Source organism: Struthio camelus, chromosome 1 (genome assembly GCF_040807025.1).
Source record: "Struthio camelus isolate bStrCam1 chromosome 1, bStrCam1.hap1, whole genome shotgun sequence".
Taxonomy (NCBI): domain Eukaryota; kingdom Metazoa; phylum Chordata; class Aves; order Struthioniformes; family Struthionidae; genus Struthio; species Struthio camelus.
Window position 1 is genome coordinate 181797711 of NC_090942.1, and position 19536 is coordinate 181817246.

Consider the following 19536-nt stretch of genomic DNA (forward strand, 5'->3'; position numbering starts at 1 on the left):
GTGTGCAGAGGGCCTTGCACATCTTCGTTAAAACTCTAGCATCTAATTTTCCTCTCATTTGGCTTCCTTTTCTCCAGCAAAATTACTCATATTTTATACTAGTGTAATAAGCAAGAGTTGGACTTTTTATTCTAAAACAAGTGAGGAATTTTTCCACTTGTACTGAGACTTACGATAACTCCTTAGATCTCTGCCAAAAAAATGAAAAGAAATCACCAACTGTTCTGTAACTCTTTAAGCAATTATCACTGAATGCACACCATGGTTCAAAATGCAATAAATACATGAAACTTCAGAAAGCAAAATCTAGCACAAATCATAAACAAATAACTGATGCAAGTACTAACAGTCCTTTTTGATGTTAATACATATCAATTATGAAATCTAAGTACATTGTCAGGAAACTCATAAATGTTTTAATATATGTTCTTACCACATGGTGAGTGATGTGAGGCGGCACATACAGTGAGTGCTTGTAAGCTAATTTCTCTCTGAGAAGTACTGAACATTTTCAGTTTAAAGTATAGAAGTATTTCTTAAGAAGCTTACCAAAACAATATGGTGGGCTTAGGTTAGGATCATACCAGAAGCTCCATACTCAGTTGTTCCATGAATCATAAGAAGAAACAGATTGCAAATGGAAAGTGAGAAATAATGCAGTCTAACCAATTTGCGCTTTGGCAGAGTTATTATAGGCTGGCTGAGATTTCCTTCCTATTCTCAGTTAATGTAGGTATTTGACACAATACTGAAGAACCGACCATTTTAACTGTGAATATTTTTTTTCCTGGAAAGCAAAACTCTTAGCAGGTTCAGAGGAGTCTATCAGTGGCTTAGTTACAAAGTGCTCCTTAGAGTGAACCAGCAGGAAGAATTAGTTGGCTGCATCAGTACTTGCACCAACCCTGTGCTGAGAATTGCAGTGTTTAAGAGAGCCCTGAAAAATAGATATTTACTTCCTCCATAGCTTTCATCGCTTCCCCTGAAGCCTTCTGGCCATGATTCCTGTTGGGTTTTGAAGTCCATGAAGTTTTTGGGGGCTTGGGAGCTGTCACTTTTTAGAAATCGCTTGATGGAAATGTGATTCCTACTGTTTTTGCTGAGGCTGCAGGCTACATTTTTTCCATCTCTTCTGGGCACTCTGTCTTCTCTTCATGTTGTCTAACCAAAGGCAACATTAATATTCTTCAGTTTTTCCTATCTCTCACCCTGACTGCATGCTCACTGTTATTCACCTTTGCTTTATTTCACAGAAAAATGAGCAGATATTCTCACAGAGGTGTCATTATTTTGTTAAGAAGTGAATCAGATGAGGACATACATAGGTCTGTAGCATGTTATAGAGTTGTGCTCTTTCAACAATAGTATTAAGTAGGCTGAATTTGGAATCTTATAACTCTAAAACTTTGCTGTTTCTTAAACTAATCATTTTTATTTAGTATCAATGAAATCTATTTCGAAGAAACAGACAGTAGTGTCCAACACTGGACAGCACTGAAAATAAAAATAATATTTTGTTTACATATAATATTCTTCATCTATAAATTGCAAAGTATTTTACAATAGATAAGTATCATTATTGTTATTTCAGTAAAAGGTAAATGAGGGCATAGAGACAACATATTAAAGATAACACAGCGGCTGGCTTTTGAAGCCAAGAAAAGAATGAGGGCTCAACTGCACACCTGAAATACAATGACCGTTATGTAGAATAATTTATTTAATTAGATGTAAAATTTCAATGTCTCAATGTTTTCATGGAGGAAAACTTACCAATATTAAAACAATGAGCATGCCAGCACTACATCAGCAGATATTTGCATAGTGTTGTCAAGGACAAAATATTCTGGAGACAATTCAGTAAATCAGAGCTGTTTGATTAATCAAATCAGTTCTCTGTTGTAGGAATGCAAAGAGGTTATGTCTGCTGGCAATCTGATTTGAAATCAAATGTTTATGGATTAATGAACACAAGACAATTGCTTCTAAGCCTCTTTTCAAGTAAAATCTTAGGTCTTTAGAAACGTGGATAAGTAGGGAATGATTAGCCGGGTCTGGCAGTACAAGTAAAAATTTATCCCATCAAACATACACTCTTTACCATAAAAAAACAAACAAACAAACAAACAAACCAGACAAGTAAAAACAAGGAAAGTAAAACAAAGAACAAAATTTGCAAGTTGTTTTGTTATTCTGTTAAAATGTGGCAATGTCAGCAAATTATAATCATAGTTATATTACATTCTAATTGAATAATAAACCTCAACGGAGCGCTGACAGTTTACATCAAATGAGGATCTGTCCCACAATCTGCTTTTTAAAATACAGCCCAGGCCTCGTTTTCAAGTGACCCTTGTACTTCAATGTATTGAAAAAAATCTGTCTTTCTTTCTTAGCAGTTGTTGTTCATTGCATTATCTTTAAAAACTGTGAACAATGTGCATATTATAAAAGGAAAAATGTAATCCATTTGAGCATAAAAGAAAGTTCTTCTGCTTTTATAGGAATTGACTCAGAAATAATTCAGGTACAATTTCGTGTTCCCTTTGGTCTCTTTCTTCCCTGAGAAGGCTCTCTGCTTTGGTTTGATGCTAAATTAGTTATATCTAAATGCCACCTTCATTTCTGCCCCCACTGAGCTTAACAGTTAATTTTCAAGGCTAGAAAAAAGAAATCCTTGCTTTCATATTTTATCCCATCCCCATGGTGCAATAGACCAATAAGAAGCATACAGTTCTTACTGAGTTAAGAGAATAGTAGCACTTCTCTAAAGAAAATTGTCTGGCTTTCACTCACTACATAAAAATGATCAATTAAAAATGGAAACAGCTGGAACTGAACATCTTCCTCTTGTCAAAGGTGAAAATTAAACTGCTCCTGATTTGACTTCCCTTGCCTTTTTGCAAGACGATCATCATTATTTTGCAATGCTTTCCTATTTGCTAAGGTCACAATGATAGCATTGCCTACTTAGACTTGTTTTTGGAAAGCTAACTATGCATAGCATCTGGTCTACAAGTACCTGTACTGTCTTCTGCGCACAAAGGTGACTGCATCTTAAGTTCACAAGGGGATGAGGATTGTATCAGCTATTTAGGGTTAGCAAAACTCTTCTGTTAAAATCTGGGGGAATTTTATAATTGATGCTAAGTCCTTTTGAAATGCCTACCTTTTTGACTCATGTCAGGCTCATGAGGTTCACAGAACTAAATCCTAAGAATATTGTCTGCTACCTAACCTAAAAGCTGATCTGATCTGGAGGTCAGAACATTTTAAATGGAAACACTAGTGATGACAATAGTTAATCTGAAAAAAATGAGCAAGGCTTCAGCCACACTCTCTTAAAACTGTAAGTGCTGTTTTATGTGGAGAAAAATTCCAGGAACTGGCTGCTTTGATCAAGCTTTATACTACCTCTTCATTCCAGATTTGTGATTCTTCTGGTGCATAAGAGTGACTGTACCTCACGTTGTTTTAGCTACTTATTTAATTTGTATTAATGTTATTTATTATTATTATTAACAATAATTCAAGCAAGGAGCATATGATGTCACTCATCATTTTGCCTTATTACTATGCATGTACATGCACAGATATGTGCGCAGAAATATGTGTACATGTGTGCATGTATGTACACAGGATTATACATATCTATTGAGATATGTCAAGGACTTTACCTCAGAGAAAAGAAACAAAGTTGGCCAAAGGTACTTTATTCATATTGCCTAGAGAACATGCACTGGCATATAGCTAACAGCTAGGGTGACATAGGAAGTTCAAAATCATTTTTGGCACTTTGGGCAGGACCAATACTACTTCTCTTTAGAATAATCCGAAAGAATAATCCAAAATTTCACTCTTTTACATTTTCAAGTTAAAAGGTGAACAAAGTCCTCAGATGGTACTGGAGGATCTCTTTGTTTATGAAAACAGTTGAGGATCTGACTTAATGACATCTGAAGATTTATTTTACAGGATAAAAACAGATGCCAAATGTTCCAATGAACCCTGTCTGAAAGTCTTAACAGTTGCAGTCCAAATCAACAGGAAGCTTATCCCCTAAAGACCCATGGTATATGTACATCAGAGGTGAATGCATGCTGTAGGAGTGCCTTTAGACAAAAGCATGACTGAAGGCAGAAGGGATAAGCAGTTTGTAACTGCCGGGCTCCTTAGCAGCCCATCGCTGACTGTGTCCATGCTGTTTACAGTCTCAAGTGAGAACTAAAACAGCTAGGGATGTCATTAAAGCATTGGCTAGCACGCAAAGGGAAAGTGTCTCTAATTATAAGAGACTATAAGATATGTCCAATGAGTCTTGCTTATTCCATTTGGGTTTACTTGCATTTTAGTTATTTATTTCTCGTTGTGAAAGTCTTCAGGACTGGAATCGCATGAAACTTTCCTCTTGTCAGAGCTTGAAAAGTATTTCTAGCTCTCAGTCTGGGAACCACAGTGTTGGTGCTGAAACTGAGCTGTCAGGAGCTGGACACCCGAAGCTTCTTTCCTAGTCAGATTTCTCTGATAGATGTTGAACATGTACAGTTGTTTAGCCAGCATTAAGATCTTCTAAGCTAATTGCTTTTGAGCCTTTTATCTTCATGTGAGAAACTGCATTTTGCTAAGTGTTTTACCGTAAGAGTATCCTCACTGTTTTGAACAGTTTTGTAAAGCACACAAGGTGACACGACTGGTGTTCCTCGTAGATCATTTCTGGTTAAGTTTAATACTATAAATGTTGAAATTTGACAGCGACATTTCAAGCTTGTAATGCTGTTTGTCAGACTAATGATATAAAGTAATGCCGGTTTTCTTTCAGTAATGAATGTGTTAAGTTTGGTTTAGACTTGAGTGTATTCACATCAGACTTAAATATGATTCTTCTGTGTAGGATTTTGAACATGTTACACACCTCATACATCAAAGAAATACGTAAAACTAGCTCAGCAATCTGGACGTAGTATGCACAATGCCCCTGAGTGAGAAAGACTGAGTCTTGCAACAGTATACTAACAAACTTGACTAGTGTGTGCAGAGCATGTAAATCGTGTAGTCGCATTCATGACTGCTATTTTAGTGCAAAGCATAAGGTCTTGGTGTTCTAAAGGATAATATGAGATAATACTGGAAATAAAATATTTTAAAAGGACAAGTAATATGCAAGAAATAAAATTTTACAATATTAAATATCTGAGATAACAGACTTTCAATTTCTTTTCAATTTCATAGTTGATTTTGAGGATTTGGGTGTTTTATTATTTTTGTGATTGATTTGCTTCTTTATTTCCCTTTTATTTAATTTCAGAATTAAAATGTCTAAATATTGAGACAGTTTTTTCTTCATTAGAGATTGCAGTTGTATATGTCTTTGAACAGAGACCTTAGTACAACTAATAAGCAAACAAGCTTTTCTCTAAAGAGTTCACTAGATAATCAATCACAAATCCTGGGTAGGAGCTTGCAGCTGTTACTTTTTCATGTCAGTAGAATTAAACCAAGGTTTACAGATTTAAATTCATCAGTCCAAAGAAAGGTTAGTTTTTACTGTTTTTATTTGTTTTTTCCCCAAAGAAATAGATGAATTTAACTTCTAAATAAATGGAAAAAAGGATAGGTATACAGATACTTGGTTTGGCATAGAAACACTGTGGCTTCATTTGTGCATGTGCACACGTGTGTGTATGTGAGAAGGAGATCCAGACAGAATACTTTGCAGTGTAAAAATGTTGACTTAAGAAGTGAACCAGTAGTGTTTATAGAGACTCTTGTGTTTGACTAGAGAAGCCCTGCAAAGGAATGCTTCCAGTAATCTGTCTTTAACAGATTCCAGTGGAAGAAAGCTAGGTTGTTCTGGTGCACAATAGGTTGCAATCATGTGCGAGAGTTCCCCGTTGGGAGTTGAAAACAGAAAACCTGACATGCATAAGTGAATGAAGCTACTCTACACGAAGTGTTGATTTAAGATTTTTTTCCCCCTCCTTAAAAATACAGCTGGACTTCTGCCTTTGTCTGGGTACTGAAGAGGCAGCACTTTGTGAGACACAAAATTAATTTTAAATTGACATTCTGGATGTTGGTGATAATTTGTCCTGACATTATGGTTATTGGTAACGATTGTGACAAGCCAGCTTGATCCAAGTGGGAATTGTAAGAGCCAAATTTAACAGACTACCATTGTAATATTCTGCCTTGCGGACAGCAGAGACTTTCCAATGTTCCTTCACCACAAGAATCGGGGATTACTATACAACAAGCCCACAGGATTGGGGGAGGATTGAAAGGATTAATGGAGTATGACAAAATTGCACCTGAGGGGGTAAAATCTATAGCAGTTTTTCTATGGTGATGTGGTAGATCAGGCAAATTGGCAATTGCTACTGATCTTTACACATGCATATCTTCAAACAAAGTGTGTGAAAGTCGAGCGGAATGCAACTCTGTGGCCAACGCTGTCATAATCATTTATGTCATCAACTACGTAAATCGCTTAATAGTATCATTTTAAGTATTTCAATGATCAACTATATTAAGCACCGGTAGATTGTAGGCACTGTACTAAATCATTTTATATTCTGCTATAACCTATTATACTGCTAAACTAAATCCTAAAAAAGATTAAAAATGTAGGGTTAGTCCAACTCTTAAAGATAATTAAAGAATATAATTCCTATTCAGTAAGTCTGTTTCCAGCCTTGGAATTTAAAATATATCTATATCTCTCTCTTGAAATATATATATATGTATGTGTGTATGTGTGTGCATGTATGTATGTGTATAAAATAGGTTTGAGGTTTGCATTCATGTGCCAACATGATGTTAAATAAACCCTCTCTATCCCTTTGATAAATATCTATTTCAAAACAATCTTAGCCCCAAGTTCTCGTGAGATATTGGTGTATTTCTAATAAACCGTTAGCACTATGAAACATCAGAAGTCTGTTAATAGTTGGTTTCTTTTCACACTCATTTAAAGCAGAAATGACACCACTGATAGCACTGGATTTGCGTGACACAGAAACAAGGTGAAGCAAGAATTGAGTTATCTAGCTTAATTTTTAAAACTCTAACTTTTCTTTTAAAAGGAACATATCTATTAAAAATGATTATTGCCTCTTTAACATAAATCTAAACTTTGGAGGTTTTTTTTTTTTTAATGTAAGTGGAACAGTTTTAAATATATATTTTGTTCATGATTGATAGCTGAATTTAGCCTTTAGAGCAAGACGCTTTTCCTTTGTCCAAATTTAATCACTAGGAAAAATAGCAAGTGGTTAAACTTTTATCTAGGTTTCTCTCTCTAAACAAGAGAGAGAAAATTAAAGAAGAAAAATCACTAACACATTTATCAACTGCTGTCTGAAGTCATCTCTCATGTATTATGAATTGTTTAAGGAAGCACTTTCTCAGCAGTGTTGACTGAAGGTCATGTTGTTATTTAGACTTTTTGCTAGCGGAACAGCAAACGATTCATTAATTCCATTAGCCATCCTTTCTGCAGCCTGGGAAAAGCAAATGTAATTGTCAACAATTCCTACCATATACTTAAGCTGTCAAGGATCCTGGGAGGCTTCTGTTATCCTCTTTGAAGATATCAGTTAGTAAGGGGTGGGCTATTTTGTGTCTTTAAAACAGAAATAGAGAAAAAATTGTGCTACATAATGTAAGCTGAAATATTTATTATTAACCTAAAGTGACATTCTAATACAGAAACACTGAGCAGATTTCTGACGGTTAAGCTTCTGGTTATTACTTTTTTAAATAAGTCTTAAAGTACAGCTTGTCAGTGCATCATTAGCATTTTCCCTAAAGCTTTGTTTTCTCCAGTATCCAAGCCAGGGACTTCTCATTTCCCTTCCCTTTGGGTTCCTGATGCTTTCCGTAAGTCTGACCGTGTGTGTTGCTGCGTGGGGGTAGACATGTACGTGTGGCGTGACTGAAGGCAGTGAGCATGCTGCACTCTTCTTGCATGGATATTATGGCAAAATCAGGGTGCATATATTTATACCTTTTCCCCATGAAATTTCTAGTGGGTTACCGGACAGAAAAATGAAACCTACGAAGTGGATGAGAAGTTATTAGCCTTTCTTCCTACTTAACCCTGTTAACAGGGATGTCAGCTGAACTTCCATCTGTTTTGAGACTGAAACCTAGCCTACTACATTTAGCATGAAAAAGCAAAGCAGCATTCTAGGATTAGAAGCCCAGCCAAAAGTATATTTGCATTGGAGTTTCTGCCCTCTAAATGATCACAGCTGTTGAACAATGTTTTACAGAGAAAGAATTAAACTTTTTCCGCATCGAAGAGACAGTTACCTTGAAAAGATAGTGAGACTCCTTGGTGCAAGAGCTTCATTTTAATTATGATAGATAAGTCCTAGAGAAGTACATAAGCATTTGATTTTTTTTTCACCATACCAGCGTGCTTAAAAGAAATAGCTCACTTTCTTCTGGAGATCTTAATGTCTCAGGAGTCCTTGTTGATGTTTAAAAATCCACTTTTGGTTATTACACATTTCAGCGTATTGCTTTTATCCTAGCAATAATGAATGCAAAACTGTCCTGTCCTTTGCAATGCTTTGAGCTGTTCAGATAACGCGTTGCTTGGTGGTTAAATGCAACTCACGTAACCCTACTGTGCTCGGTTTGAGGGGAAAGTACAACTTTTAATTCATTATTTTCTGGTATAATAATAATTTTTGGGTCTGCTTTTTCCACACTTTTGAGTGACAGTGTCACACCCCAAATACATGGTTTGTATAACTATGGTGCTGAAAACTTCACTTTCTCTTTAAATATGTAATTTTACATTCTGATTGTAAAATAATTAATGGGTTGCTGCTCACGCTCAGATCTTGAAAAAGGAAACACATCTGGCATACTTCTGGAGACATACTTAGTCACTGTGTGATGGTTTTTCTCTAAAACATGAAAAACTGTGGAAAAGGAGGTCCAGCTGTTAGAAGAAGTTTCCCCCATGTGTGATATAATGTATGAGTAATCATAAATGTAAAACATTTGATGTGACAATTTCCTATGTAATTATTATGCAGTAGTTAGTAGCCACAGTATACTATATTACTCCTGTTATGTATTTTGGAGGTGGAGGCAATGGATTCATAATATGGTTTAACATGTATAAGTAGTATCAGTCCATCTGAGGGATACTCTTCCCCCAGGTTGAGAATTGCAAATTTACAATGTTGATTTTTTGAATCTTATGAGCCACTACAGAGTGGAAAATATTTAAGGATAGCAGTGTATGTACTTCTATATGTTACTGAGTGTTAAATAAGCAATCGATTGATTGTTAAATAAACTAATATATATATAATGCATTATATTTATGCAAATAATAGCTGCAAAAATCAGGTGAAGTGTTTCACTTTTATTGTAGTAGTAGGCACCATTGCTATGTGTTTATCTATGCATAGTTTAGGAGAGAAGAAGATGCTGTCAATGATTCTGTAATATTTTCTTCATTGTAGTGGCCATTGACTTGAATAAGAATCACTGATATGTATAGTAATGAATCTTTAAAACTATCGTTTCTAATCAGTGTTGGACAGTGCAAATAAACAGGTGTCCTGTATAAAATGGACCTTTGTCCACTTTGAGTTAAGAACTACATAAAATAAGATATAAAGTAGTTGTACATTCAAAATGTATTAAATTCCATTTTTAATTTGCTATATTTTGTAAAACATTTTCAATGTAAACAGTATGCCTCTCTCACATGTCAAATCAAAACTCTTAGTATTTATTTTAAAAATATATACCTAATGTCATTGGAAGCTTATTGCACTCTTATTAATGTATATATTGTGACTTCAAAAAGTCTGTACTGAACTTTGCTTAAACTACTAGTATGTTGATTTCTTTCAAATTTATTTTTAATTAATGACATTAAGGATAAGATCCTTTCTAAATGTACTTTAAAATTCACAATAAAGTTTCAGAAGTTGTTTTGTACAATGTTGAGGCTTTGTGTTGAATTTTCTTGTTGAAATCTTTTTAAACTGGTACCTTGCTAAAATTCCACCTTCTTTGAGCATGTGTAAATCTTCATTTACTATCATCATGATTTAAATCAGGTATGCCATATAAGAAAAGATAGTATCTCCCTTTAGTGAAGAACTGTCTTCATTAAAGTAGGGAGTCCTGCTCTGTTGAACACAGCACCTACTGACACTTCTGTAGTTTCTTCTGGAGATTCAGTCTGTAATCAGGCAATCCTCCATAGTGGACTTGAAGGATGAGAAAAAATTTATAGTGCATGTTGTGAATCAGCTCAATCCAGGAGAAAATACAGAATGAGTTGGGTGAAATAATGGGGTATATAGAGAGAAAAACATGTATTTTTTTTAGAATATCTAAAAATTAGATTTATAGTTCCCAGTGAAAAATGAATATAACTATGACAATATTGCAGAATGATGCAATGGTACAATATATAGTCAATTATATTGCAAGCTTTAATTTTTATTCTCTGTCTTTCTTTCTAATACTCTTATATTATTAAATTAATTAGTAGTTATTGATATAAAAATGCTGGTGGTCTCAATGGGGAATTTGTCTGAGTAAATAGGTGATTAGGCTCTGCAGTGCTTGAAAAAAGTTATTACTTTTTATTTCTGTTCTCTTTCCCGTATTGGAAAAAAAAAAGACAACTGTTTTGCTCAGAAATATAAATTTCTATTTAGCAATGTGTTTAGTGATGACTCAAAAGGTTAGGCAAGTGGATGATGTACTGTAATTTTTTCTTCAAGGAAGAATTTACTATTGTTTAGCTATTTACTAGAGAGGAATAGGCTTTTAAATTTAGGGATGACATTTTTAAAAGCATTCGATATTGTCCCATTGATGTCACTGTGAAAATTTCTAATGACCCATTTTGAGGTCATTGGTGTATGTGTATGACAATATGTGTATATGACACATTGACATATATGCATTGCATACCTGCATATTTCATAGTCATGAGATGATTCTCAGCTTCTCAAGATGCTTTTACTGTCACTGCAGATATAGAAATCTGAAAATATACATAGCTTCAGAGTTCCCATTTAGAAATCCAGATATAGCTCCTTAACTATGATTAGACAAGATTTTTTCACATTAAAAAATGTAATTCTAAAGTCAGGTAGATTTGATCTGAGAATGAGATAGAAATCAATGTGTCTTTCAAAATCATCTATTTAAGTGGTCTGTTTAAATACATAAAGCTCTTTCAGAAATTATTTCCCACTTGAAAAGCATCAACCAGAGTCCAAGACACAACTAGATCTATTTATCCTAATATTGGATAATACTTAGCTAAATACGCTACTTAAAAAGTGCTATAACTTTAATGGTGTTATTCCTACAGAAAATCAGGTCCTCTATCTTCTTTCTGTTTGAGTGACTCCTTTGAAAAGACTGAAGAGTAGATCAGAGTTGTCATTGAAGAAGAAGAATCTGAAATTTGGGCTGTTAAAATAACGTCAGATGTCTACAGAGGTAAAGAGTATCACCATGTTCAACTGTTTCTTCAGTCTTTAATATCATTTACCTCAGTAAAGATCTACTATAGGCTAACTGGACACTCTCAATTAATAGGAGCACTGATACTCCAAACTAGAAAATCACTTTCAAATTTAACTCCTGAAATGGGAATGGGGGTTGAAGTAGTCTCATGTGAGGAAACACTGATGACCAAGACGAGGTAGGATTGCATACGTTTCTTGCAAATGTAGCCAACATTATTGTACAATAGAACTAAATAAAAAAACCCCGGCCGTCAGGAGTCAAAGTCAGTATATTGCCTGTTGCCTGGTTTCACCCCAGTCACCGCCTGTTCTGCTTTCTGGTATTTGAGATCCATAATTGTCTCTTGATATATGACTTTGTGTTGCAGTCTTTTTGCTAAAGTTCACATTTTTGCCTTCTTCACTATGAATTATGAATCTTTTTATTGCAATGCTACTGCCAAATTTAAGTGATTAGTCTTATTTAGGGCTGGATTGTGTAACCTTGGCTCATATTAGTTGGCAGCTACTACATCTGTGAGTGGCCCCGTTAGTTTCAATATTACACAGTGCTCCTCTTGTAAGTGCTCCCTGGCATGCCAGGGGTTGTGTGATCCGGTGCTAGATATATTGATTCCTCCCTGCAGAGTTTGAATTTAGCCAAGGTTTCATTTTTAAATAATTTGATCTCAGTGACAGAAAAATGAGTCCTGTTATCCATGAGCAGAAGGCCCATTCTGAGTTTTGTTTCATGAAATCTTATAATACTGCAATATCTCGGTATAATATTGGTAAAAACAAATGTGCAGTCAAACTAGGATATGGTACTTTCTTCAAATAGGACAGATTTTTTTATCAGTTATTTTTTTAAGAGCCACACCTGAGACTAGTGAATAAAACCTAGATTGCCAGTTTCTATGCCATTTATTCATACTGGATACCACGCATCGACATTAACCTTGTATAGCTTAAAAAGAGCCTGGAATTTGGCCAAAAATTGAAGAGACGCCCGTAGCAAGAAATGGGGTGGGATGAACTAAAACTGGCAACCATCATGAAAGGAAAAATTAAAAACAGTTTATTATGAACCCAGGGGAACAACTTAATTTAGTTTTTTAACATACAGGAACTCGGTAACAATACCCTACAGAAAGAGCTCTAAATTAAATTTTATTTTTGACTTATGAACATTACATTTTTTTGGCTGTTGTGGATTTTCTTTTTAAAAAAAAAAAAATTAACACTAAGACTCAGTTATTTCTATATGGATGTATTTATTTCAATTTTAATTTTTTAATAGAGTAAATTATTTGTTTTCCTGATTATGTTTCAGGAAGTGCTAAAGGGGCTTTAACTTTATACCTTTCTTGATGCAAGAAGGATTTTTCCAACAGCCACTGTCTGAATGTCTGGAAGAGGCTTCATAAGAAATTAAATCAAATGTTTTTCTCTTTGAAAATGGCTTCCTTTAGATTGGATGGGGAGCAGTTTTACTGGAGGAATTTGTTCAATTTTGTTCTTGCACATTCTATTTGCATTTAATACAAAATGTTTTCATATTTGCAACAAGAAGCAGAATCTTGTCACAGCACTGCAAATGGAAAATACGTTGTGGGCTTTGGCATTCCCTGACAATATACTTTCATTAAAACTTTAAAATTCAAATGTATGGAGAAAATGCATGTCATGTCCCATCATAGTGCGTCCTGGCTTTGCATTCATTGCCACTGGTATGTGGAGGTTGTTCTTTCTTCTGTTTATAGCTTGTTTCCCCTGTAAATGTAACTATATACAGGGAGTTATATTTGAGAGTGAATGTTTTGCAAACCTTAGCTAGTAAATTAGAGTCTCGGCTCCAGCTCTGTTAGATCATTAGCAGTTTAAATAGTAACCAATGGTTAACAGATTTTTAACACTGCAATCTTTTTTTCCAAGTTCTTTCTCAAACTACTTTGCAGCACTATTTTCAGGTCACTACTCAATGTCTTATCAAAAGGAGTGGGTGGATTAGAATTCAGATGCATGAGAAATGTTAAATGGAAATTGCTCAGCACTGCTTTGACTATGACCAGAAATATGTTAATTAAAAACAGAGGAGAATATAATCCTTTTCTGAATCCAAATGGCTCTGACAGTTCGTACAGTCGGGAGGCATGGGGCATGTTTTAACCAGTTACAAAGCTTTTTAGCTGGATCAGAAAATATAGTAGAGAAAGATTATACCCAAGAATCCAATTCCAGAAGTGTCACATCATCCCTCCATTTGCTTTTAGTTTCTTATTGTAATGTTAAATACTCGAAACACAAGCTATCATTTGGAACATATATTAATTATGAAATAACGTAATACCTCCTTTTCCTATCAGAAGCATTACTCTTTTGGTCTGATAGTACACAGCAATATATCTGACAATAGCACTATCAGCAACTCAGAATCCTTTGTTCCAGACTCCTCAAACTAGCCTTTCTAAAGACGTGCTCAAAGATCACAGAGGCAAGTCTTGATCTGTGCCAGAAAATCATACATTCTTTTATAAAAGTGACCACAGAATTTACCTTAAGATACCTTTTTCTTTGCAATCAAGCATACCCTGACTGTGTCCTACAGGGGAGAGAGCTATGGAAGGAGTTGGGATTTGTATGCGGTTTGACGGCAGAATTAGCAGACATCGTTATACAAGCAGTACACTTGGTATTTATCTCCATGTGTACTCTTAAACCATGGTTGTAAAATAACAATTTTTGCAGTTGATATGCTTCATTTTATGGATGTTTCTGGTAGGAGACTTAGGCTCTGTGCCAAAATACCTGCTTACTACAGGAGTGCTTTGAGTAAGCTTCAGCAGCGTTAGGTCTGTGTGCTGCTTTGCGTATTTAGGCTTTATTCAAAGCGTTATTTTGGCATGGCTTTTTTGTGCTTTTCTTTTCTCTCTTCACTTATACTAGCCTAGTCTTTCTAAGTATGCAAAAATACTCTGATTTTTTTCTAATTAATATTCTTTTTCAGATGGTCTCCTTTGCTGATATAGCTCTGTTTCAGGATGACAGAGTATCATCTTGTTAGAGGCAAATATTGGCATCACTCAGAGTTACACCTTTAAAAATGGAAATAGTATGTTATTGTACTAATCCAAATTAATATACAAATACCATTGTAAACATCTTTGCTATAGACCATGACAAGAAATTACATAGTTTGTCTTTGTAAATGTGATAAGCATATCAAGCTACAGTATAAATAAATTGGAAGTAAGCATTATTTTAGAGAAAAAAATAATGCACTCATGTCAAAAAATACCTAGTTGCCAAAACCAAATATTTCACTTAAGTAAAGCCTTCAACCCTTCTTTAAAAAGACCTGTGTTAAGGAGTTCAGGCCAAAAGTTAATTTACTTCTTAAATAATTTTTCTAAATAACTAGTCACGTAAAATGCTATAGGAATAGTTTCTGAGAAATAAATGCTGTATTCTAGTACCTGTCTGCTGCCTGCCTTTGCAATTTTCTTGGATTGAATTCATCTGACCAAAGACTATCTAGTCAGCTAGACTCCCTTTATAGTTAGTGGAGAGAAATAGTTTTGAGGCATGATTCATCTCATCCCATCTTAAAGTAAGTATCCAATATTAGTCATATGAACCTAACCCTAAATGTTGATTATGAAGGTAAGACAGGTGAAGTAGCTCGTGTGTAGACACATACACTTTAGAGACCCAAAGCTAGATGAGACTAGTTCTTTCAAATCTGCTATGTGAGTGTCATGTCTAAGTATTTCCAGACTTAGTATTTCTATATTAAAGACTGAGTGTTCAATATGTAGCATAAAACTCACTGCTTGCAGTGCACTACATGTAAAATTATGTAAGGAACAGAATGCAATGGAACTTAGTGTTTTCAGTGATGACAGACTGAAGCCCTGATAGTCACCGTAAGTGCAATACCTTAATAAAAAGCATAAATGATGATCCTATCATTTAAGTTTTTCTTTAACAGTATTGTGAAGTGGTATATGCATTTTTTTATTTCACCACTTAAAGGCAATGCTTTATTTGTTGGTCATTATCTCATTTGAAGTTAATTCTTAGGGCACTTGTAAGAGCAAACCCTCTAACCACAACTACTTTGATCCTATTTTAGTTAAAAAACAAATACAAAATGTTAAATGAGTATTACAATAAAATTTTATGCTGAAAAATGGGTCTTTTTTATTTGTATCGTCTGTGATTGTTGTCATGCCGCCACGTGCGTTTGACTTGTACCAGGCTTAATGTGTACATTGGAATTTTTCTAATGGCTAGCCCAGAAAACTCAAATCAGAATGTCAGGCTAGGATTTTTTTTATTTCTTGGTTTTTTTTCTTTCTTTCTTATCACCAGTTACACATGAGTCAGACTAAATTGCTCCATCAGTTTTATAAGAATCTTCTATCTTACTATTATTTCTTTCTCTAAGGAATTTGCACCTCTTTAAGGATTTCCTCACAGAATTCTTCTATTTACTTTCTCTGGATGGATGGAATTTGCTTCATTATCAAACCCTAGACATTGTGACTGGGGATAGAATAAATCTCCTTTAAGCTTTATTGAACTATTTCTCGAATTTTCTTCCAAATTTCATTTTAACAGAACATAACTCTGAAGGGTATGGATTTTTGTTTGTGAACCTCAGTAACAGTGCGGTCCTCTCCGAGCCTCATCAACGTAACACCTTTAGGCACTTAACACCTCAGGCCTACCTGAGTTTCTTCAGCTGTCAATGGTGCTGGTACAGGGCTACTTAGACGGTTCTCTGTTGCTCTCAGTATTACAGCTTCGAATCTACTGCGTCCTTTCTTTTAATCTCCAGCGTGAAAAGGAGGATTTTAGCTTTCAGAGACAGCAACAATCATCATAATGATAACAAAATACAATGGGAAAAGAAAAACAGTTCCAAGCATAAATTTCTGAGAGATAGCAAGCGTATGGGCATGTAATTTCAAAAATCTATAGTTTTTCAAAAAATGCACTTGCAAAATATTTATTTCACAGTGGGATATGATCAACAGCTTGGAATTTATACAAGAAACTGTGCTCTCAATCCATTCTTTTTTTTCTTTTTCCCCCAGCTGTTCTGCCTTTGGGAGCAGTGGAGCAGTCTGGAAAAGGCTGTAGCAGATGAATCCAAGGGCTCCTTTAGGAATTTAGCAAAGAGTAAAAAATATCAGCATTTCTCTACTGACAATATGTAGTAGGTGATCTTTTCCAAAACTGTGTTACTCACACAGTATTAAAAAGACATACAAAAGCTTAGCGTGCCCATGGGGCTTGGGAGTCAAACAATTTCTCTCAGTGAGTTGGCATCTGTAAGTTAAGGACTGTATTCTGGATGTTAGCTTTGTTGGTATAATAAAGTCTCATGAAAGAGAAATATATAAAACTAGATCCATTACCACGGAAATAGGAAAGGTCATTTCCATGGAAACCATGGGAAGCTCTCATACTATAATTTTGAAAAAGCCTGCCTTTGGAGCTACAATGCATTTGTACCATGAGTCTTGTTTGAAATTAAATTAAATCTATAAATGTAAAGTGATAGACGTTTTGAATATTCTAACTTAGTACAGCCTTTTTCTAGAAAGGGAATAAATATCAAAGCCAGATGTGGTGTTCATTTTGGCTATGAGGAAGCTGTTTGGTATCTTTTCCTCATGTTGTAAACAGCTGAGCTTTTATACTGAGAACAGCAACCTTTTAGGTTTCGGGGCTGAGGTTTCTGTTTTTTGTGGTTTCATTTACTGTCTAAACCTGATGCTAGAACTCCAGCCTCTAAGGAATGCTTTCTAGTATATGTATTTTTTTTAATTTGAGAGCTCAGTCAGGTACAGGGTACAGTGATGAGACAATTTGCAGGGTTCTACCTTTATGGAGAAATTCTGTAAAATGTAATAATAGTGTGAAGAACAGGGTTCTGTGGAAATGACTGTGAAATCCTATACAAGTTAATTACTCTATTTTTTCCTTGTCATCCAGCATCACAGTCTTTTTAGATTTTCTTTAGACAGCACTTTAGATATCCCTTTTTAGAGACTTTTATTCATTCTGTAACAACTAAATAGAGAATCAGCCTATAGGTAACTTAGAAATCTTAACTGAATATATAATTCACCAATGTAATTTTTTTCATAATGAGAGAGAATTTACCATTTCAATAATGCAAGTACAGAGAGGCAGATGGAAAAGGAAGAAATGTGTAAGGTAATTAAAGGTGGCTTTTATGATACTGGAACACACGTGCACCTGTATTCAATGTGGATTTACAAGCTCATATCAAGTTTGCATGCCAGATCTTAGAAAGTTTGCTAAAGTAGCTTTAAAAGTAGTTCAACTTTGGAATCCTCAAGCATTAAAAGGTAAGAATCCTTACTTAAAATCATTTACATAAAATCATAATGAAGGTTGGAGCCAGACTACTTTCTTCTTCTCTTATCTCATCAGAATCACTGAAGCCAAAGTCAGAGCATCTACTTTTACATTCCTGCTTTATGTTTAAATCATCGGTAAGCTTTCAGACATCCTACTCCCCAGAGTTACCTATGAAGTCAATGGGAAGAAGCAGTCATATCTAAGGTTAGGCAGACTCTGCGCTATTGGTCCTGGCCCACAGAACAATCCCTCCCATTAAAGGTCAGTGGAGCGTAGTCTCTTAAATGTCTTTCCAAATCTGGCCATGTAGTTCCTTGATGACACAGGAAGCTTGGTATTGTAGCTTGAATCATTCTGTCACTATAGCAGCCTGAATCACTCTTTATCTTAGAAATAGCAGTAGTTGCAGAGCTGTAGCTGCACTTCTGTAGGAGAAGCTCTGTGTATTGTCCATGGTGTCTTTCCTCTCAGGATTTTAAAATGTTTTGCAAATGTTAACCCTTTTATCATTCTAAGTTTGTTGAGGGAGTTAAGGATCAAAAGTGTTAAAGCCAGTGGTTCTGAAGTTTTTACTAATTTGATGAAGGTTGATCAGTACCTAATTTGAAAAACGCATCTGCCTGACTTTTAGTCTAAGAGTCTAGCAGTCTAGGGCAGAGAGTTCTTGCTGAGAATAGTATCTGCTAGCATCTGCATTAACTGAAAATCAATTTAAATTGTTTATCAGAAGTTTTACAAGCTACAAGTGGGAAGGAAGAAGTGATATACTGAGCTGATGCACAGCTCACTGTGATTAGGCATTTCCAGATTTGACATCCTGACTTTCAAAGGTGCAGATAAGCTGAAAGAGATAAATGAAAACACTGTGAGCCTTCTACATTATTAGTCATGTCAAGAGGGCAGCCTTGACTGGAGTCATCGTAGAGTTTGTCACAAACCTTAGTGCAGCCATGCACTTCAGACTTTTAAACTGGAGATGTTTTGAATCAAAACATTTGGATTTTTTTTAAGTAATATTCAGTAAGGAAATTGCAATGTAAAATCTTGCCAAGAACCAGCTGGTGTTATTAAATACTCTAAATGCACTTGCATAGCACACTGTTACATTTTTTTTGCCATTGTATGCATGTATCTAATTGACTCCATATGGCAAAGGAAATACTTGAATTCACTGAGAGTGTATATTTCATTGATATTAATTTACTTCAGTGACACTCTCCAGGACATCCCATTTTCTTGGCCAGTCCTAGATAGGCCAGGTGAAAAGGTGTAGATGCTGTTATGTACAAAAAGTCTGCTTTTATTCCTAACTGACTGAAAGGGGTTTCTAAAGAAAGAGAGTGGTTTTGCTTCTTGCTTGCTGTTCCTAATCCCCTCTGCCACACCAAGACACAAATCTTGAAAGTAGAACATTCTTCTGATGTAAGACCACCATGATCTCTCAGTTGTGTGATATTTAGGTTGGAATTTTTCAAAAGATCATACTCATATCCCATCTTTGTTCATTTGTCTTACTTTCATATGTGATTGCAGAAGTCCTCTTTCATTTTTTGATTTATTTGATGTCATCAGAATCCTAGGCTATTTGTCAGAAAGTGTCCTGGTCCACAATTTTCTGGAAATCAAACCAAAA

At 35.1% G+C, this 19536-nt stretch overlaps 1 protein-coding gene across 10 annotated transcripts in view; it reads left to right on the forward strand.

Annotated features, from left to right (window-relative positions):
* Positions 1-19536, forward strand: part of PCDH9 (protocadherin 9) — a 693331-nt gene that overhangs the window by 22207 nt on the left and 651588 nt on the right. The window contains exon 3 of one of the 10 annotated variants that reach the window (XM_009680559.2): positions 8028-9965. The exons of the other annotated variants lie outside the window; for them this stretch is intronic. Within the exon in view, the coding sequence (XP_009678854.2) occupies positions 8028-8096 (69 nt within the window). The 3' untranslated portion in view covers positions 8097-9965. Of the gene's footprint in view, positions 1-8027; positions 9966-19536 lie in introns of those variants that run through there. 10 annotated transcript variants of the gene reach the window in all.